At 44.3% G+C, this 22,537-nt stretch overlaps 1 protein-coding gene across 1 annotated transcript in view; it reads right to left on the bottom strand.

Moving 5' to 3' along the window:
- Positions 1 to 22,537, bottom strand: part of CORIN (corin, serine peptidase) — a 1,855,778-nt gene that overhangs the window by 651,135 nt on the left and 1,182,106 nt on the right. Inside the window, exon 8 of the mRNA XM_086962682.1 lies at positions 19,431 to 19,541. Coding sequence (XP_086818808.1) covers positions 19,431 to 19,541 — 111 coding nt within the window. The remainder of the gene's footprint in view (positions 1 to 19,430; positions 19,542 to 22,537) is intronic.

Here is a 22,537-nt window from a genome sequence, read left to right as displayed (position 1 = left end):
GCGTAGAATTACTGAGCTTGTCTAACAAGAGTTTGTAAATACTACGTAGCTTTCAGGCGGATTAGAGTTTATTTTTTGACAGGACTCCAAAACTGTAGCTTTTATGCATATAACTGAATTATTAGACCATTTTTTTATTTGTTTATTTACTGTGTGCAGAGAGCCAGGAATCACGTTCACTGGATGGTTTACTGAAGGGTAACCCAAGAGCTCCAATATTTCAGGAAAGTGGTCACTTTCCAGCCTTGCTCCTATGTCGAAATGAGGCAACAAGGGGAAACAGTGGAAAGCTGATTAACATATAGTCTAGAATGGCTTGTGAAGTGGCAGTCTGGAGTGTGAACATAGATATAGGGGCCCATTAGGATGTAGAGTGGATCGCCACCGCCCGCATGGCGGTGGCGATCCGCCCTACATCCTAGCCAGCTGCCACCCATTTCTCCCAGCCATATTAGTATGGAGGGGGGGACCTTGGCAGACGGGATGACCGTCCGCCGCTTTTCTGCCCGGTCGACAAGGCAGAATATGGTTTTATATGGTGGCGATGTCTGCGAGACACCGCCATCCATATCAGGATGCAGACAGGAGGGAGCCTTTCCGTGGCGGCAAGCATGCTGTTTTTAAGTTAGGAGGCCCGTTGCGGGCCCCAGGATGATGGGGGGTTGGGGGGAACATGGGGGGTACCTATGGTACCCCCCTTCATGTGCATGCACAACATGACAGGCAACGCGCGGTGCCTGCCACGATGTGTATGCCACGATGTGTATGCACAAGCACCGGCCACCGCAATGTTAAAAATGCAAGATGCGCCCACCAGTGTGATGGGCGTATCCTAATGTCACTCACGAGACCCCGCACATATGGCGGGCGGTCCCTTTTACCGTGAGGATGGTGGTCGGACAAAGTCCGCCCGCAATCCCAATGATGCCCATAGTGTTTTGCTCAGATCAACCATTCAAAACTCGGATTTGCCACTGCTCTAGCACTCTGACTAGATGTTCCTTTCTCTCTCGTCACAATGTTTTATTTCCCTGGTACCCTGAACAGGGCTTCCAATTAACTGGTTCTGGACAATAATCATTTCATCAAGCTCAGGAATTAATATTAAGTTCATGTTAAAATTCCCCGTAACCCGGAGTTCATCTTCTTTATCTCCTACTCTTGTGTCCATGATGATAGATGTTTAAATTTCCAATTATTTCTAGCTTCTTTTTGGTGTTTGGAGGAGCATATATATTGACCAGTAATAGTGACTTGCGTATGTTTGGAAGCAAGCCCTTGAATGCCACACATAATATATTAATATTATCCTCCATCAAGACAGCGCTATTTCAGTTCAGGGCAACTGAGGTGTAGATGGCAAGGGACTCAAAAGAACCTCCAAACTTCATGGACTTGATAGTGGGATTAAAAGAATTCGAGGAACCCTGGCAGCAGGATTGAGAACCATGTTTCTCAATAGGCTATTAAACCAGTGTTCCTATCAATAACAGGTGAAGTGAGTAGAGAGGGTTCAGGTAAATTTTTAGGTCTCGTCTGATCCAGCGAGAAAATTTAGTAGCTGCTTCAAAAGTGCTACCTTGCCGGCCACCAGCTTGCTATTACGCGCACAATCGCGCGTGACTTGCACAGCACTTTTTCCCATCGCGCGCACAACTCGCATCACCACTTGCGGTTTTTATTTTTTATTTTATTTTTTTGAGCACAGAGCGCGTCATCGCGATCACTTTCGCTTTCACTGTGATCGCGATAACTATGACCTTTCGTGGCTGCGCGGCGTCTTTTTTACGGGCGCGCGGCTAATGCTTGTTTAGTTACAAAAGTATGTATGTACTTTTCCGTATAATTCGATTAGTCTGTGAAATTCTCAGTAAATAGCGATAGCGGCCTGCATGGCCTGTGGATAAGGCGATGATTCTTTCTTTCTTTTCTGCAGCATGTTTTTACAGTAGTAGCACAAATGAGTGCACATGTTCTGTGTCCATGTGAACTCCAGATGCGGAGTACAAGAGGTATCCGAACTTTTTTACGGGTGTATTTGCTTTCTATACCCTCTGCAGACGCACCTTTCTTAAACAGACCTAACTGCGGTCTGCGGGTGCGTAGAAGGACATTTTCAAGGCCTGACGTTTGACTGTCCAACTCTCCAGGCGGAACAGTTGCATATAAAAGATTTGGGTCGGGTGGAGGAAGGGCTGCCCTCCTGTAAACAGGCGCACCTCTGGCCACGCCTGTTTACCTAGGGACGCTTTAATTAGCTTTTTGTTTCTCCACAGACTTGTTCGAAGTTAATTCTCCAGTCCCCTGCAATTCACTTTGGGCCCTTTCTGCCAGCAAGGCCTCGAGGGATTGCACCTCAAAAGTGGCCTGGGCATATTTGCAGAGTATCTATTATTCTCTTTAATGGAACTGGGTTGTGAACGTTTTGCAATCTGCATGTTGTTCAGCCCTTTAGAGCACGCCGCCTAGGGCTGAGTGCTGCAATAACCCGCCCTGGCTTCCAGAACTGTTTAAACCTGAAAATCTTCACCAACGTGTTCGCTCAGTCTGCAACGTTTCCAGCAGGTTGGTGGACACGTATGTGTTGTCGGCTTAAACATCGAGCGAAGCCAAGTTTAAGGCAGTAATGTGTCCTTTTTTACATTAATTTAACTTTTAGGTTTTTTGCACAACTTATTTTTGTCTGCGAAAGCTCGAGTTGCATCTTGGATACATTTCCTGCACGGAGCAGGCTCTGTCGGCCAGTAAATCCACTGTAAACGAATCCTACAGAAGTGAAAACCTATTTATTTAAGGTGTTTTGTGTACGCGCTACATGGTGGGTTTGGTCGAAGAGTCAGATTTAAAAACTGCAGATTTATGGGTTGGTTGAGGTCGTCTTCTTAGAAACAAGACCTGACATCTCCGATCATGTCAATGGAAGTCAACCCTGGGGGAAGAAAGCTGGGAGTTGCCCCAGTCTGTGACTGGTGTTCTAAAGGTGTTTTTTTAAAGTGATCTTTCCTGAACTTGGGTTGGGTCTAGTTCGTTCCAGAGATGGTTCTGTTTCGAATCCAGTAGGATTTGCAAGTGGTTGTAGATTGCCTTCTCTGTGCCCAAATATGGAGACAAAATATCACATTTATTTGAACTCTCAGATGGTGGCCTTGTTCCTGTTCTCTGCTAAGCCACACCCTACATTTTACATTGATGCCTCTGTGGGCCGGACTGCAGACCAGAACTGACATTTGCAGCACAGAAGAAAATGTAACACATGGCAATAGCCTCTCCTTCATGCTTCTGTTATCTGAGGATCCTTCTTCAGTGCCATATCATAACACTAAGGGATTCATAGTTTCAGTGTCCTGTCACAGCCTGACAAATTTAAAGGTATCTGCCTCAGGCTGGTGGTAGCACTGTGAAAGGCATGTATCCTGCCTAAAGCTCTGCTTCTCATCATCTTTGTGGTGTTCTTTCACCACAGTCTACTGGCATGAAAACATCAAACGATTCATATCCAGATCACTGCTTAACCTTCAGTGTGCTCTGACTGGTGCCTGTCTGTCTCACTAGAGGTCTTCTGGCCTTTCAGCCAATTGTCACTAAAGGTTTTCCACCCCAGTCCCACAGACTTACCACCTGCCAAAGGACATTGTTTTTGGGGTAAAGGCCAGCACTTTGAGGCTCTTCCTTTTAGCACCATAAATATCAAACCTGTTCGACACCCTGACCTACATCTGTTACTCACCCCTCCCCCTTCTTAGCTTCTCAGCTCCTGCAGTGACTATTTAACGGCTTGAACAACTTAAAAAAACAACAGTAACATTTTTAAAAAAAGTGTTGTCATGCATGAGAAACTCCCACCATACCTTTAAAATACCCTACAGAATTTAGGCTGTATATTATTTGTTCAGGAAAATTTGCATCAAAAACACTTGTTTTCAGTCCAACTAAAATTTTGTACACATTAGAAGGTGCTCTGCTAGTTTGTATACCGTATGGGCATGCAGGAGACACCATTCATGTTTGAGGCTGGAATATGGAAGTGTATGAAGTCCAGACTGGAGCAGGTTTGTTCTCCATGAGACTCCGTACTGCTCACTTAGGGGCAGAAAGGCTCCTGCTGCCCGCCGGTTCTCTTGGACCTCGACAGACCTTCCTTGGAAGCCAGGCATATCATGGGGGATGGTAGGCATTGCCAGACTGCTTCGGAAGAGCTGGTTTTATATGTATAACTGACCTCCTTTAAACACTGTTCAGTATTACGACTGCCCATGTTGAGAAACTACACATTTTGATATAGTGAAGCTTTCCAGTTGCAGAATATTTAGTGAAGCGACTGTACTTGACACTATAGGTTCAACTCTTGCAAGTAAATGTGAGCTGACGGCAGCTCAGTCCGCGTGTGAAAAAGTACTCTGGTATGAGAACACCACGATCACTCTGCACCACCACTGCATCACTCAGGGACACAAAAACATCACTCTACACCACCACAGCATCCTTTACGTACACCACAGCATCACTCAGCACCACCACAGCATCACTATGCGCTACGACAGCATCATTCAGCACCACCACCGCATCACTCAGCACCACCACAACATCACTCAGGGGCACCACAACATCACTCAAGGGCACAACAACATCACTCAGCGCCATCACAACATCACTCAGCGCAACAACATCATCACTCAGCACCACCACTGCATAGCTCTAGGCAACCACAGCAACACTCAGCACCACAACAGCGTCACTCAGCACCACCACAACATCACTCCTGAACAGCACAGCATCACTCAGGGCCACCACAGGATCACTAAGGGGCAGCACAGCATCACTCAACGCCACCACTGCATAACTCAGGGCCAGCACAGCATAACTTAACAACACCACAGCATCACTCAGTGCTTCTTAATCTTTTTAATTACAACTTCTCAGCACGCTGCACAGGAGCCACACTTCTCTACAGCACAGCTTAGAAACATTGGCAAAGTCAATAGCTCTACCTAAACACTTATAAGGCCCCCACAAAGCATAGCCAATAGGTCTCGCCTTTGGAACATTATAAGTGTTTAGTTATCCAGCACAATATCCTTCATTAAACAACATCATATGTTGCATGGCTAATCACTTTTAAGGTCCCAAAAGCGAGACCTATTGGGTATGCCAATGCTTGTTTGGCTCGGCATGTGGGGCAAATTGTAGCCAGCCCCAGTCGTCTGTTCATGGCATAGCCCTACTGTTTAGGTGATCTTTAATAGGCGCCTGGATTCTGGTTCTGCTGGGCAGATATTTATCCAAAGCATTTTTTTTAGTGAAGAGTAAGCTCCCTTTTTGCCATCTTGGAAACTGCTAGTGTGGAACTGCACTCTACAGGGATTATTGTGGTCGGGCCACACGGAGCAGAATTTAGGAGGATATCTATGCCTCAGTTACTGAATGCAGTTTTTTGTCCTAGAGCAACAGGCTCAGAGCTTCTTCTGAGGTCCATAACGAGCATTCCTTCCTGAAGATGGCTTGCTTGATGTGGAGGAATTTGACAGATTCAATGTCTGAGTAAGTTATTTTCGCCAGACTGGGAAGGGCATGAAGTAACTTTAAAATGTTGCCCCTATTTAACGTGTCGTAACAACCCTTCGAGGGGTATTTTAGTTGCAGCAAGGTTTTCGACTTACCTAATCTTTGCTCTGATAAGAGGTCATACCGGGGATAATTTATCGGTAATGTTGCCATTATTACTAATCAGGTGGACGTCTTGAACCTGCTGGGCTTGCTCTATGCTCCTTGTAGAGTTAGTTCAGACTGCTGTAAACAAGGTGGGTGGATTAAGCTAAGAAGCGAGCGTCACATTATTGCCTTTTGCAAGGGGATCCTGTGATGCCCATCCTTGTGAACATTCGTGGAACGCATACTCATGTATAACATCTTTGTGGGGGGAGGGCTAAAGGAACATATGACCGGATGGGCCGTGAGGTATAGCAGCAAGATTGTGGCTGCTGATTGAACCTAGTTAGCCATGGAGCACTTGGACTACTGGTACTGATTCCTTGAGTGAAAGTGTTACGAGAAGGATTGTACTCTGTTTGAAAATGCCTTGATGTAAAGAGCCTACTCAGCCATGAAGCACTTGAGCTGTAAGTGCTATTTCCTTGTGTGCAAGCATTGCGAAAAGGGTTGTCCTTTGTTGACATTTGTGAGCAAATATCTTGACTATGCAAAGGTAGGTTAGTGGTACTCGCATCATTGTGAGTGCTATGAGTTTCTGACCCCCTGCATTCTTTTCCAGAGTCAGCTGTGTGTGGAATTAAAGAATTTGGGTTGCCACAGTCTAAGTTGGTAATAAGTGAGGGACCTTGACTACCCCTTTTAGCAACAGCTGTAAGCCATGCAGTATTTTCTACTTCACCATGAGTGTCTGGTAATGCTGATGTTGAAGTGTTGAAGTTGCCAGGATTCAGGGAGTTAGTGAGTGTGGGACTTTGGTTCTCCCTGTGAGCAACAACAGGGTGCTGTGTGATGTGTCCCACCTTGCTTTGGATGTCAGTTTGCCCCGGTTCAATTATTGCAGGATTGAAAACAGGAAAAAACCCATAGGAGGTGCTTCTTGCACGCTTGTTGTTCCAACTTTAATTCCTTCCTGATGTTTCAGATGATTGTGTACGGGGAAAGCCTCATCCACAACATTTTATTTATGGAAATTTGTACTGCAGAGACGTTTTCTGATTTCTGATAAGGTATACTACAGATAGAACTTGTTTGAAGAAAATTACAGATTACAGAGAGTCCAGAATGTGGCTGCCAGGGCGCTGGTAGGCCTCCCCCGCCACTCTTCGGTGGCCGGAGCCTTGAAAAAACTGCACTGGCTCCCGGTGGGCAAAAGGATCCAGTTCAAGGCACTTTGTTTAGCCTTTAAAATTCTTAAAACCGCCTCTCCCCCAATGCTGTGCCCCCTCCTGTCGGAGTATACTCCTAGGAGGTCGCTTCGCTCAGAGGGACAACATCTCGTGATCATCCCTCGTACCAAACTGGCCAGAATAGGCGGTCGATCCTTTAGCCTCCTAGCTGCCAAGCTATGGAACAGTCTACCGGAAACAATCCGTGGCATGCAGGACCTTTTGGCTTTCAGAAAGGCCATCAAAACTCACCTTTTTCAGTAATGCCTCTTCTTCTCTCTGTGCTTCTAACTTTCTGCATTTAGTCTTCTCGCAGCGCCGGGACGCCCCTTGGCTGGGGCAGCCGCGCGCTATACAAATCACTATAACATAACATAACTTGCGTTTTTCTTGTCTGATTGAGACTGTGTGGGACATCCGTTAAGTTGACTGGGGTGAGGAGTAGTTTCTCATCACCTATTTAGTTAGTGGCTTGATAATCCTCCAGACTAACGGGGTATGAACACTCAGCTGTATTGATGAGCATAGATGGTTTCGAAGTTCCATTGGGAGTCTAGGCGAAGTTTCCTTAGAATGCTTGACCTGGCTTTTGGTAAGTGGAGTCTCAGCTTTACTTTAATTTCATAAGTAAAAAATATCCAGAGCTGAGGGTGGAATGCTAATTTTTTTGATAAGCGGTGAGCAGGAACATGCTGTGTGCTGGACCACGTGCTCTGGCTGAGCGTGGATTATTAAATTATTTAACTCACAGAGTTTGGTGTCTATACCAGCGATAAAAATATGGCTAATGGGTTCAGAAGGTCGACTTGTACATCCATTTTATTTGAGTGGTAGTTGCAGGGGTCTCCAAACCGGTCCTGGAGCACCGGATCCATGCCAGATTTTTTTGGATATCCTCATTGAGATACATGTAGTAATTTTAAAAATCTGGCATGGATCCGGCCCTCCAGGACCGGTTTGAAGACCCCTGGTTTAGAGCATCCATTTTGGACTGAAAAGTTTTCAAAAGAAGATCCAAAGCAGTCGCAGGGGGGAATAGAAGGATCATTACTCACATCCTTTATGGATTGAATACATGTGGGAGGCGAATGAGTGGTGTTGACCATAAGCGCATCCTTCAGAAGGCTGCTCCATCTTGTTGTTAGATGCCTTTGGCCACTTGAATAAAGGTGATCTAAACACATTCGCCAGGGCCATGGCAGAATTGGGCTCAGGGGGCTGGCTACATGTGATGTAACAATTTGGCTAGGCGGCTCCACTTGTTCATTGACAAGCGAAGATTGATCCCCCTAGTTAATGACTGCAGAGAGTGATTTATTTTTAGAGGATGGTGATGTCTGTTTAGTTGGCAAACAAGCTCAGCCTTTTGTATTGTGATTCCCCGGACAGACAGTAAGTAGTTTGCCAGGTGTTTCTGGAGATGATTTGTTGGTGAAAGAGCAAGACAACCCTTCTATAGAGTGTTTGCCAGGATAGGCAGTGCCCAAATTGCCAGGTGATGAAGATATAAATGTTTTGTGGAAGTTATTGGGATGGTCCTTAAGGTTGATGTCACCAATGGTGAAAGATTCACTGTTTGCACCAGAACTTCATACTTTGAACCGAGGTTGAGGTCAGCTGTAACAGAAGATTTCGAAGTTGTATCAATGACATCAGAGACGATACTGGTACAAAGAGAGGATTTTATAGTTCGACTAACTGGAGAAGGCAGCCCAGCCACCTTGCTATTAGTTGTTGAGAAAATTACAGCCCCAGGGCCTTTAAGGAGTGATAATTTAAAAGAGTCCATTGAGCTCTTTAAAAAAATCCTACCTATGGTTGAAAAAAGGCACTGTCTGTCCTTTGTTTTTGTTTTGTTTGAATGAAGGAGGTAGTGTATGTTTCTGACCTCTGTGAATCGTTGGTTTGGGGGCGGCTCTGACGTTCCCCAATCTTATAGTTTAACTATTGATGTCTGAAGTGGTAGAGGGCCCCTCAAGGTGGTCAAGGGATGTACAATCAGAAGGATAAGCTTAGGGGAGGGAGTGGGATAGGACATAGCCATATATGTGTCCACTAACTGCCCCTTTTTACTTAACCTGGCCAGCAATGAAGATTGGAGTAACTAGTGTGTGCCTTGTACTGCTTGGCCTTGGTTGATACTTATCCGCCCTCCAACTTATCTTGTTCCACAGTGTCTGGTGAAATGCCAGGAATGTGTTGTGCACCAGCAGAATATTAGAGGCGCTGTTAGCGCAATCACCCAACAATTACCTCTGGGTGTGCGCGGGTCCTGCTTGTCAATCACTGACTTACCTAGATCCTCAGGGCCCTGATTGACAGAACTAACTTAAGACATAATCCTAAACTTCTGTTAATACCAAAATGAGAAGGGCCTTCCATGAATACCAAAATGAGAAGGGCCTTCTGTGAATACCAAAATGGTAGTAAGTTTAGGATTTTGTCTTAAGTTAGTTCTGTGAATCGGGCCCTCAGTGTCCTTGAGGTGGCAACTGCAGAAATGTCCCAATGGAAAGTGGTAGGAATGAAAAGACGGTCACTGCACACCAACCAGAGAGCTGGCTAGAAACAGCCCTTCACCTGGCGAGGAATCGGCCGGCAAGCGACAACAGGAAAGCATGGGCCCACCGCCCTCTGTGTACATAACACTCCCAGCACATGTGAGGCCTTGTGAGTGTGCCCGAGCCTCCGCTCAGCTCCCCGGCTGTGGACCACAGCACCGCAGCACTCCAGGCATGGGGATCTCACCTAATCTCAAGGCTTAATGGGGGAGGGACAAAAAAGTCGGGGACAGATATCTGACCAGTGTAAAAGGTGTGGGGAGGCAGAGAGGACACAGTGGGAGGCAAGTCGCACCGGGATCTTCCCTACCGCTCTACCCTCTGGCCACATTAGCACTGCCATCACCCCACACCTCAATCCAAATTCACTGATGGGTGTTAAGCCTAGTAGTCAACGTAGGCCAATGAGGATGTAGACCACTATTTCCACATAGGAGATCGGAGGTGATCCTCAAATGCTGCTGACGCATCAATGTTGGTCAGAGCGCAAGGGCCCTTCTGGTGTTTAAAAATCAGCTGTCCCACATGCTTGTAAGTGAGTAATCAGCTCAAATCTACTTCACTCATTCAGGACAGGGACTCCAAGTTATTAGCAAATAGTTCTCTTCCCAAACCCAGGCTGGAAAAGAAACTTGATCAAGTGGACAGCAACTAAAACTGCCAAATGTTGAGCCCAAATTTATTTTGTCCCCAGAATGCATTTCCAAAGGCCCATTTAATATGTTGAATAGGTGCAACATTCTTAGGTTATTAAAATCACATTCTGCCTTTAGATGCGCAAAAAGCAAAGAAATTACAACAATCTTGCTTAAACCACCAACAGAGACAGAGGTTAGGGAGCCAACCATAGTGACACTGACTAGTCAAGCTTTAGCTATACATTTTTTAAACAATAAGTTGTTTATTTGATGAGTGGAGTGGGCCTATGCCCTCCAATGCTCCTAGAGAGAAGTATCCGTGTGCACTGTCATGACAAGAACACACACAACTTGAGTTGGAAAAATCAAGGTTTACATTGAGCAAGAGGCCCTAATACAGATATAGTAAATAGCTCCCCAAGTTGGATGTTAACTAGGTGCCTGGCTATGTTCGTATTTGTTCTACTCAGGTACAAAATGACAGTGAAATAAGTGGAAATTGCTAGCTAATACACTAGCACAACGCCCCTAACTATATTATTAAAAACGCAGTACTGAAAGCAATATAGAAACCATTATGCTCTTAGAAAAATAACTAATAACAAAAAATTAAAGATGGTCTATAAATCCTAAGATAACTGCTTTTTGGGGGGGGGAATAGCATGTTTACAAGGCACTTGTGGGCCTTTAGAGAGACCCCAGTAAATGGCTATCTGGACTTTCACTTTGTAGCTACAAAGTGCAATAAGAAGGCAATGCCTGAGGGAATTATTTATCCACCTATGTATCTAATAAACTTAACTTGACCGCAGATGTAGAGTTAAATTTGAAAGAAAATGTAGTAGTCAAGTTATAATTTATCCCCAGCACTCTTAACTCACCTCAGTTTCTTTATATTCTGTGCAGCGTGTATATAAACCCCTGTAGAAACAGGAAAAAAGAACTCTTGAGAGCCCTTCCCAATTTATGTTCTCAAATTATGTCTCACTATGTAGAGACTTATATGATTTTAACAAGGGACATTATTAACCTCAAATAGTTCAGGCGCAATGCACTAGAGGACTGGGTGATAGAAGACGACTCATGCCGCAATATCCCTCACTGTAGCTGAACTAAAAGGAAGGGTGAAAAATTGGGGGAAGAAACTCTGAATGCTTTTTATAGCTAGAATCGCAGCAACTAAACAGCCACGTCCCAAAGGATGTATGTACCACTCTCAAACTCCCTCACACTCATATCTGCATGTCAACAGGCACTTTTGGATTATACTATGTTCTCAGTCGACCTCTTTAAGAATATCCTTGATTTCGAAATATTCCCTAGAGTTGGCAGTGAACACTTCTCACAGTTAATCACTATTTATTGCGCTCACACACGAAATGACACAGCGCAGTGGGTAGGAAATCTTGAATGTATTCAGAATTTAAGTAGAATAAAGTGGAAAGAGATAAACAAAGTTCTGACTCCTGCCTGATTCAATTGAACCAGCCACATTGGCAACAAACAAACTATGGGTCAAGCACAAAAGCTGGTAATCAGTGAGTGGAGAACAGCTATACATTCGGCACCCGTACCTCCTCTCCCCATGTAAGTGTAATGCTTGGTTCACTAGAGAGGTAGAAGCAATAAAGCATACTATAATAACGCCCTCATTAAGAAATGTGGAGCAATTACTGTTTAAGGGCTCAAAATAAGAAGGCACCTGGAAGGCTAAAAGTGAAGCGCGAGATAAGCATTTTATTTGAAGTTAGGAAAACCAGTGATTGGAAAGTCCTGGAATTATGCCACTCACTTTGTTGACGATGGAGCAAGAAGACAAGGAAATAGAGAGTCTTCGAAAGATTGGTAAATTCATGTTAAATTGCTGTATGTACCCAATAACAGCAAATTGTTTTTGACCGATAAAAGCGTAGTATCTAGCCATATATCTGATATCACAAACAATAAGTTCAGCAAAACATTCCGCCTGATTCATCAAAGGTAATTGCGCTCGCAAAGGGCCCGATTCTGAGAATCTGGCCCTTTGCGTGTGCGATTTTTGCATTTGGGATTCATCATCCCAAATGCAAAAATCGCTATTACCGAAATCGCATATTTGCGAGGAATTGGATTTAAGGAATCTCTAATAGAGATTCCTTAAATGCAATTCATCAACCATTTAGAAATTGCGAAATCGCAATATTTGGTCGCAATTTACCACCAAGTCTGACTTGGTGGTAAATTGCGAAAAAAGAGTAAAAAGCACTTTAGTGCATTTTTTTTCTTTTGCATGTTACACACACACATGTCCTTTGGACATGTGTGTGCGCAACACCTGTTCAAATGTGCATTTGAGGGGTGCTACAGGGTGTCCTTTGGACACCCCTGGCACCCTTCAAATCGCTATCTTATTTGCAATTAGCAAATTGCTAATCGCAAATAAGGAATACTCCCCATTCATTCCTATGGGCCTTTAGGACTTTAGGCCCATAGGAATGAATGGGGAGTATTCCTTATTTGCGATTAGCAATTTGCTAATCGCAAATAAGGAATGTGTAGGAATCGCATATTTTTTTGCGATTCCTACATGAATACCGTTTTGCGAGTCTGGAATAGCGATTCCTTATGAATCGCTATTTCAGACTCGCAAAACGGCCCAATGATGAATCAGGCTGATTGTCTTTAACACGCTCAAATGGCACTCTTGGTCGTAGTGCCAACTGGAGCCTCGTCAGTTTCCCCAACCTATGATGCACAGCCAAAGTGTATGTAAGCCATCCATTAAAGTGCAGACCATTGCTTCCATGTTTCAAATTGTTTATTCCAGAGGTGATCACAAATAATCCGACATTTCTATTCTTTTATTTGGCCCTAGTGCAATCCCAGCAGCTATTTTGAAGGCAAACATTTCTGGGCCAGCAGGTTAACAGCACTTTAAACTCACTGCATTCAGACATGGTCGATTTCTGAGAGTTGGTGATGGTCAATCTTAGTAACCATCTTGTTCTCTCTGGTTTGATATACTGAGCTTTATGTCTCAAAGGTGTGACGATCTATGGAGCATTCTATGACTTTGAAACTACATTTCTTAGTGCGTACCACAATATTTTGTGGTAAAAATTACAATAATGGGGTTTTTCAGCTACTCTACGGAAAGCTATTACATCTCTATATACTAAGACCAGGGTTACAGTTAAATTGGGACCTATGTCATTTATTCTAAGAAAAAATTCCTTACAAATAGAGGTTTAAATTAACTTATACACCCCTTTTATTTAACTTACACACCAGAGATCTCGATATTTAATTGGCTATGACAAATGCTATTAGACCTGGCACCATTGGCGTGGGTCTACCTTTCATTTTTGCTGTTGCCTCATGTGTTTTTGCTGGTGTTCGATGATTTGGGCACTAAGCCACTTCTGTCCAGTGCCACAGTGCAAGTGCTCCCTACTGTAAATGAATGTATTAAATAGTGATTCTATGATTGACTATTTGGTTTACCTGTCAGACCCTAGTACATTGCACTGAGTGTGCCCAGTGCGTGTAAATCCAATTACTGCTAGTGGGCTTGCAGCACTGGTTGTGTCACCCACAGAAGCGGCCCTGTTAAATGTGTCTAAGGTCTGCCATTGCAGAGCCTGCGTGCAGTCTGGGACTGTCATGCTGACTGGGCAAGTGCACCCACTTGCCAGTCCCTAAACCTTCCCTTATCTTCATATTAGTCACTCCTATGGTAGGCTCACGGGCAGGGTGCATTGTAAGTATAAGGTAGGACAAGCCCTGATGTGTGTGGCATGTCCTAATAGTGAATTACAGCCATTTTCGTTTTTCACTATTGCAAGGCTACCTGTTCTCCATAGGCCAGAATGGGCTGTTAGATTATTACATGTTTATAATCCTAACCGACTCAGAGAACATGGTGGAAATTCGAGTTTAGTATGCCTGGACTCAGAATAATAAAATACATCTTTTAGTGACGTTTATTTAAATATTCTGTGTTTTCAAATAACACTTTTAGAAAGTAGGTATTTGCTTGCCTAACCATTTAAGCCTGCCTCTGCGAGGTTGTGTATTCCTTTGTCTGGTTTTGTGAGTGACAGGAATGGGGGATTCCAAGAGACCGGCTGGCGCAGCCTGGTGGTGAATAGAGAGATCTGCATCTAGATGGGAGGGAGGAGTTGCACCTGGGACCTGAATAGGGATGGGCCTTCCCTCTACAATGCCGGCTCCACCTGCTGTGGTGCGTCTGATGTCTCTGCCCTGCACACTGAAAGAAGAGAGGGAAGACTGTCAACAAAGTGCTCCAGGACTGTACTTGCCTTCCACAATGCTGGCTCCACCTCCTGAGGGAGGTCTGATGTGCCTGCCCTGCACTGTGAAAGGAAAGGAGAAGGGTGGTAAACAGAGTGCTTCAGACCTGGTTTTGACTGGGCACAGGCCCCTCTCCCCTCAGAGAACAAAGGGTTTTGGGGTATAAGTATTGGGACCCTGATCCCATGAAATTAGATCACTTCTGGACTTACAAGACGAAACTTCTGGTGAGGAGAGGAACCTGAGGAAACTGAGGAGAGACTATTCCCAAGCTGAAGTGCTGCTTGGGGGATTGGCCTGCAGTGGTTGCCTGACTGCCAAAGAGAGGAGAAAGAACTTTGTGTACTTTCCTTTCAACTTGTGAAAAGACCTCCAAGGGCTTGAAAGAGAGCTTGCCCCTTGACCGAAGTCTCAGGACCAGTAGACTTCACCAGCCTTTGTGGATTGCCGCTGGAATCGCTGTTTCAGTGGCTACAGAGGCAGGGAGCTGTGACCGACTCTCACGACCGACCCGGTGTCCTGTAGGCACTGCTCACCGACTACGACCTGACGCCGTCACCGAGCCGTTGCCTGCACCGCGACGTGCAAACGCCTCACTACACCGACTCGTACTGGTCTGACCGACGCGGTCACTGCTGCTGATTCGAGTCCTGTGAACCCACCGGAGTTGGGCACTGCCTCGTACGCTTCGCGACGCACCGTTTGACTTGCACCGCTGTCCGGACTGATCGACGCCAGCTCCCGAACTCCGGCTCTGTTGCCGCACCGCATTCAGGGACAACGTGTCCTGCAACGCTTCCTTTCTGCACTGCGACGAACACCGGAACTGGCCCGCACACCCGTGCCGGCCTCAAGTAAAAGGTACTGTGACTGAGTCTGTCGACATTTGAGTGGGCCTGGACCGACGCGGTCCGCTGCATTTGCTAGACTCTGTGTTATTTTAACAACGCTGTAGGGCTACCAACTCGCACAGAACCTTGATCTAAGCCTTTTTAACCAGAACTCTTGAAATCTAATAGTACTGTGGATTATTTTTGTTGTTTATTGGTCTTGTGGTAACTCTATATAAAATATACTTATTTTTGATATACAACCTTATGTGGTGTCAATTTGTAGTGTTGTCACTGGGTTACTGTGTGGGGCCACAAATGCTTAACTTACAACGCCTCTGAGATAAATAAAGCCTTGCTGCTTGTGCCAAGCTACCGAGGGGGTGAGCAGGGGTTATTTTAGGAGTGTAATCCCCTTATCCTGACTAGAGGAGAGGGTCCCTATTTGTCACAAGTACCTACCTGTGCCAACTAGAGACCCCCAATTCTAACAAATACTTTCCCTGAAAGTTGCCAAATATCTATTACCTATGTTAAAGTATGCAGATAACAGCGACCTATTAAACCAAACACCAACTGGCCCTCAAATATTTATTTTGGACCTGGAATCTTATTGACCAACAAATAATCTCATCATGAATGAAGAACAAAGCCAAATAGCTCAGGAGGAAAATAGTTATCAATGGTCAATTGTCTTCGGGAAATGTCAATCTTGAACGAGTTCAAGCTTTCATATGGCATAAAAGAGAAAGAAGAGTCAAGACACTAATGTCCTGCACTTGCCAACAGAGTGTTAAAACGGAGAAGATACAATTGTTCTTGGTGGTGCCTCAAACCCGGAATACAACCCTTCTATACTCCTAAATGAAAAGCACTTTCCTAAACAAACTAGCAGTTTACATTTTGTAAATAAGTGTTTTCTGTACAGATTTTTGAAGCCCTGAAGAAGTCCTTGTCGGACGAAACACTTTGGCTACTGTTCGCTGATGTGGTTTTTAGAAGAAGAAAAAAGACGAATAAAGATTTATTGAAAGAAGAAACCCTTTTCATATGCATTTGTTGTGACTCAGTGCCATTGGTTATGAATATTGTTGTCTTATTTGACATAAAAATGTATGCTTTAGATAGATGCATTTCATCATACGTCACCACTAATTTTTAGGTGCTGAACCACTACTCTGCTCGTACTAAAGTATATGGTTTGGGGAGAAGGGAGGGGTTATGCCCCACTCTGCAGCATGTTAATAAAAAAAAGATGGCATTAAGCGCATTTTTCCTATGTTTAAGCCCTACATTTATGGAGCCTCTGGTTTACCTTATCTTCCGTATTATTGCTTCATATTGCTGCCAGCTCTTACCTATGCAGCTGTGGCATTTTATGGTAAACATTCAATTGGACTGGCACTGTTCAGAGTTGGGCGTGTAGGCTACTGTGTGGTAATGCTAAAAGCGCCTCTCAGGCACAGGTGGGATTCAAATTCAATCAGTAAATAAGCATTCAAGGATGCACGAAGCTTCTTTAACGGTTTTTAGTTGAATATTGCATGCCACATTACTAGTAGTTTAAAACATTTGATCTGGCACAAACACAGTAGAAGCAGCTTGTCCCAGCCAAATCTTGGCAGCTTTATTTGGACGGCTCAGTTAGTACTTCGTAGTTATTTGAGCTTTGGGATATACAATTATCCTTACCAATAAACAAGAAACAAAAAATAATGAAACAAGCCAAATTCATTTAATTTAAAGACGATCTTACTCGGTTCAAAAAAGGCAAAAATTTGGAAATCCAACAATTACTTCATACTATTGTTGACATACATGAATATTTTTCGTTCCCTGTATCATTCCAGCAAACAATTATATTGACCAGACTGCTCTTTTGCTTTTCATTGTATTGGAGTTCAGGTACACTGGGAAGGACTTTGGGGAACCCAAATGTTCTTGTTTTGTTCAGCAAATGTGGAGTCACTGGCTCACATTGTATGTGCTTGTAAGAGGTAGGAAGTTATTGAAGCCTATGTTTAATCGATTAGGGATCAGGAGGTGTGCCGAAGCAGTTTGCGCATGCTTCAACGGTGTGAATCTGCAGCACTAACTTTTATTTTAAATGTATGGATTCTGTTGTTTGTAGTCTGGCATAGTTGCCAACCTCATAAAACTCTCGAATTTCTATATTATGAAGATTAGTGGGCTTAATAGCAATTAGCTCTAAGTTTAGTTTTTAAGATTTTATTATTGATCACAGCATTATTAATCATCAATTTCTTAGCTCTACCATGAAGATTATTATATGTTTTATCTTATTATTTTAGAGACAATGGTCAAATTTAATGTTTTTTAGATGGATTATATTTTTATTCAATGATGTGACAATGTATTATTAATAAATGAATGCAATGCCAGGGTCAACTTGTGGCGGAAAATAATCAGAGATTAGGGTAGATACAATGAAATCGTGGAGCTGCGGCCAGATACAAGGCGGAAACACTCCAGTCTTTAGTAGCAACAATAACGACAAGCAAGACCAACTGTCATAAGCCAATGGCCAGGAATAAACAGTAAGGTTTGAATCGAGAAAAGGCCTGAATGTCAAACAAAAGCAGCTTTGGTGAGAATATTCATACTCATACAGGTCTATTTGCCTACACACTCAACTCAACTCACTTCTAATGACTCTCAAGGGGACCATTACCAATTGCACCAGATGAATGACCAAACGCCTGCACCAACCATCTTCTTCCTGCTTGACCCACCTACTATGACCACAAAGGTGAAAAAGCAAAAACTTCCTGTTGGAGGAGCACCCTTGGTGGGGCTTCAGGGCCAACAAATCACACCTGCAGCCAGCTGCTCGCCCACTCCTCTGCTGCCAAGTAGAACCAGCACGGGGTCTTGGGCGACCATACATAGCTCCTGGACGTCAGGTCTAGGATGCAAGAGCAAATTTAAAGGGAGTCAGTGGCCTGACAACCAAGTCACTTACCCCTGATGCGCCCCCAAAGCAGTTCGCCTTACGGAGGGAAAGAGCAAAGGTGGTGACACAGTATGCAGTTCAGGAACGTTCGGAAGCATTCGAGCGCCATTGTGTGAAAGAGGGAGACTGAATTCCTTATTTCTCCGCATTCGTTTTCTCTATTTTTCCACTTAAACACCACTAAACAAATATCAGGACATATGATGTCAGTATTGGGCACAAGTGAAGAAGAGTCTTTTTTGGGTGACCATGGTAGGGGAAATCTCACGCTGTGGTCGGGAGATGGAGCAACGGAATGGAATAGTACCTGCGAGAAGTAATGTAGCTGAAAAGGAGCATAAAGGCTATAGGCAAATTTGAATGCAATTTGAAGAAGGAGTAAAGGGACTTACTGTATACAGTGACCAAGAGTGAGGCGAGGGTTAACATCTATTGTGCATTCAGGAACAGAAGTATGATGTATATATCTTTGAATTTATTTTTTAACATAATATAATTGAGTTTTACGCCTGAAAATACTAATAAATTCAATCAGGATGCACTCTGATTTGTTTCTATATGATATGGTTGCTGGATGGAGGTTAAAGTCATCACTGTAGATTGAGCATGGAGTGATATGACAATGGGTTCAAACCAATATGTCTAAAGGGTCTCATAACATTAGCATGCCTATTGCTTCTAGGGAACCTGCATGTTCCAGCGGGTGTTCAGGAGACATGTGAAAGACATATCAGCATGTCCAGTGCACTGCAGTGTGAGGTAGACTAGATGGGTGTGATACTGGCATGGTAAGACTTTACCTATGAGCTTACAGGAACAGAGTGGGATACACAAGAGTATCTTGTTACAAAAGCCCAGTTTGTTGAGAATTCAGTGTTGAGTGCGGCGGTGAAGAACTTTTGTATTATAAAAGGGGGCAAAAGATTCACTTAGAAGATAAGATGGATGCGGAAATAAAGAGAGAAATACACATTTCATAATTCCCATTGCCAATGACTATCAAGTAATTCTCTCAGATTATCCGCTATCGGAGGGAGTGATTTCTGTTTCTCTATGTATATTATTGGAGCTATCATTCCTTTCTTTGCATACCAGTGTTATTGTACAGAAACTGTCAGGTAAACATAAGTAAGATGACTAGAAAAACCTGCATTTGATGAAGTTAAAATAAAAAAAATAAAAGAGTATATTGGTAACATCACATTTTATGTTACAACAATTATTAATTGCTTTGACAGACAGAATAAAATGTAACTTACAACAATTGACTTCATCTGATTTGTCGATGCAGTCATGGTCTCCATCACACACCCATTGGGTAGTTATACATCTTCCGTCTCCACACCGGTGCTCTATCAAAGGGTCACACTCTAATCAAAAAAGAGAAGCAATTATAATGTGTTGGCAAAATCAGCCTTCGGAAAAAAAATCAACACTTAGGGGCCCATTAGGATGGTGGGCGGATTGCCCCCGCCAGGCTGGCGGTAGCCACCGCCGGCCTGGCGGAGGCCATCCGCCCACCATCCGCACTGAAATGACCCCCCACCACATTAGGATGGCTGGGAGAGGTCCGCGGCGGACGGAAAGACCATCCTCCGCTTTTCCGCCCCGGTCGCCTTGCGGCGGGGGCGGAAAAGGTTTAATATGGCCAGCCATATTATGATGGGCCAAAACAGATGCCTTTCCGTGGCAGCGATGCCGCCACGGAAAGGCATGCAGTCTTTACTTCAGGGGCCCCCTGCAGGCCCCTGGAGTGAAGGAGAGGTGGGGGTGCACCGGGGGGGGGGGTACCTGTGGTACCCCCCTGCATTTGCATAAACAAAGCGGCAGGCACAGCGCGGTGCCTGCCGCTTTGTTAATGCAAATGCATTTTGCATTTTTAGCATTGTGGCGGGCGGTGCTGAGAGCACCGCCCGCCACAATGCTAAAAATGCAGGATCAGCCCGCCACAGTAATACCCCCCACGGGACCCCCGCCCTTATGGCGGGCGGTCCCAATCACCGATAGAATGGCGGGCGGACTAAGTCCATCCGCCATCCTAATGACACCTTTACTATTTAGGAGTAGATTGAGACTCAAGCTCTGATGTATGTGATGATTATCGTACCCAATAAAAATTAAAGAATTAGGTGTTCAGAATTGTCGAATGTAATAATTATCGCCTATTCCTACTTTCTGGGAATAACATGCAGATTTTGGTGATTAGTGCACCCAAGATGCAGGGCGTAAATCCTATAAAAAGAAGTCGGGGGACTGACCAAGTAAGACAATATTCAAATGACCTCTTAATGTCACAACGTAGCTCTATAAAAGAAATACAATAATGCTATTTAAATTATTTGTGTAAATACTGGGACAGACTAACCCATCTGACAGTCTTACAGTGTCTGCATTTATATAGAGGGACAGAACAAAGGCAAAAGCATGCCTCTCTTAAGTACCTATGAAGAGAAGGCAAGCTCTGTGCCCTTGTTTCCCTCTGTGGCATTTACATTTAAATGTAAGGTTGCAGGCACCCCCCAGTCAGCATATTCAAACAAAAGGAGGCCGGATGGCCCCTCAACTTCGGCCCAGCTGGAGGTGAAAAAAGGATCCCTGCTGCTTGCACGTTGCTGCTGGGATTGGAAAGCAAGCAACGTGCAGGTGCTGCTGAACGTGTCCCGGTGTCTGAAAATTACACGGGACAAGTTCAACATATTTCTGTGGGGCCCAACTTCTTGGCAGGGGGACAGCGTCTACCCTGTGAAAAGAGTGGGGGACGCTGTGTACCTGCGTGCACCCCCGAAACGAGCCCTGCCAAGATCTGCTAGGCCTGTTAAATATCAGGCCTTTAAACTGGATACATTTCAACAGGTTTGATCTGTTGAAATGTAACAAAGGGTGCAAACTTTGATTGTAATTTAACTGTATTTGGTGGGAGTGATACATTTTGTCCCACCTTTAATTGCAACCCTTACTCAAATAGGTGTTTGCACAGGGGTCGTAATTTGACAGACCACCAGTAATTAAATGTCCATCCAGAATTTCCATTGCACAGCAATGATACTGTTAAATAATGTCTAACAATTAAATATTCTATTTATTTATTAATTTGTCTAGATAGTAAACCTAAATATTTACTGATTTTCTATACTATTCAAGTATTCTATAGTATTCAACAGCATTACCTGTATCTGTATACTTTGGGACTGGTTGATTGACCCTTGGACGTTCAGAGAAAATCTACTTGATTTATACGGGGAATGTAGGAGACTGCAGGTGAGATTTTTTCCACTAGCCTAGGGTGGAAAAAAAATTGCTGACAGATCCTCTACTGGATTTTGGGATTAGTCGTCAGGTCGGAGGAGTTTCCATTAGCACGGCAACTCGAAACCAGAACCCGTATGTCCTGGCGCAATGACATTTCATCAATCCTTCACTCAAGCCTACTTTTCTCTATGAGCTGTTGTGCCCCTCAACAGTGCCCGTGAAATTCAAATTTCAGATGCATCCATGACAGAAGCAGTCAATGGGCACCCTTGAAAAGAGAGAGAAATCCCCCTTTGTCGCAGGCTAAATGGTTAAGGAGAGTCGCTTCCGTTTTTTCATTTTTTTTATGTTTTGTTATTCTTCTTCGGACGTATGTTTGCCTCGTTGTTTTAATTACAACAGGTGACAACTTAAAGATAATAAAAGATTTAAGTTCAAGCAACTATTTCTGCCCCCGTGTTACGATTTTTTGCAGATTTATATAGAGCAAACTCGACCCAAGTGCATTGGAGAGCTTTAAGTGACACCTGTTACATTACACAAGGTCACAGTCATGTCAGTGGCGTAACAAAACTTGAGGGGGCCTTGCTGCAAAGTACATGGAGCCCCCCCCCCGCCCGGACTAACTCATGACTGCTCAGGTCATGGTACTGTGTTGAGGGGGGACCCCCAGGAGCTCGGCCCCACCGCACGCACTGTGGGGACTGTAGGGGCCTTTATTTCGCCACGCTTCACTTCCCAGGTCCTCCTCCAACCGCCACCCACATCCCCGACAGTCCCTTCAAACATTCCAAATGACATGGGGAATGCTCCAACTACAATCACCGAACATAACACACTTCTTAGAACCTGTGTTCATTCATTGGCAAGAAGTTCTTCTATGGCTAGTAGCCCTAATAGCACATGCACCACAAAGCCTCCAACATCCATGCCAAGAAAGGTGAGGCGGCTAATGCAAGATCAGTTACTGCTTAATTGCATTCTACGCTGTTTAATGCAAAAGCTTCTCCAGTCCTACTGAGCAAGATGTGTAGACCTGGAAAGACGTATCTTTCACCTTTGCTCAAACCCCTAAGCGAGTGCTGGGAGCCATAGTAATGGCAAAACAGCATGATAT

This window comes from Lissotriton vulgaris, chromosome 3_1 (assembly GCF_964263255.1).
Source record: "Lissotriton vulgaris chromosome 3_1, aLisVul1.2, whole genome shotgun sequence".
In the NCBI taxonomy this organism is placed as follows: Eukaryota; Metazoa; Chordata; class Amphibia; order Caudata; family Salamandridae; genus Lissotriton; species Lissotriton vulgaris.
Note: the sequence above shows the minus strand (reverse complement) of the source record. Positions and strands in the feature narration are given on the sequence as shown.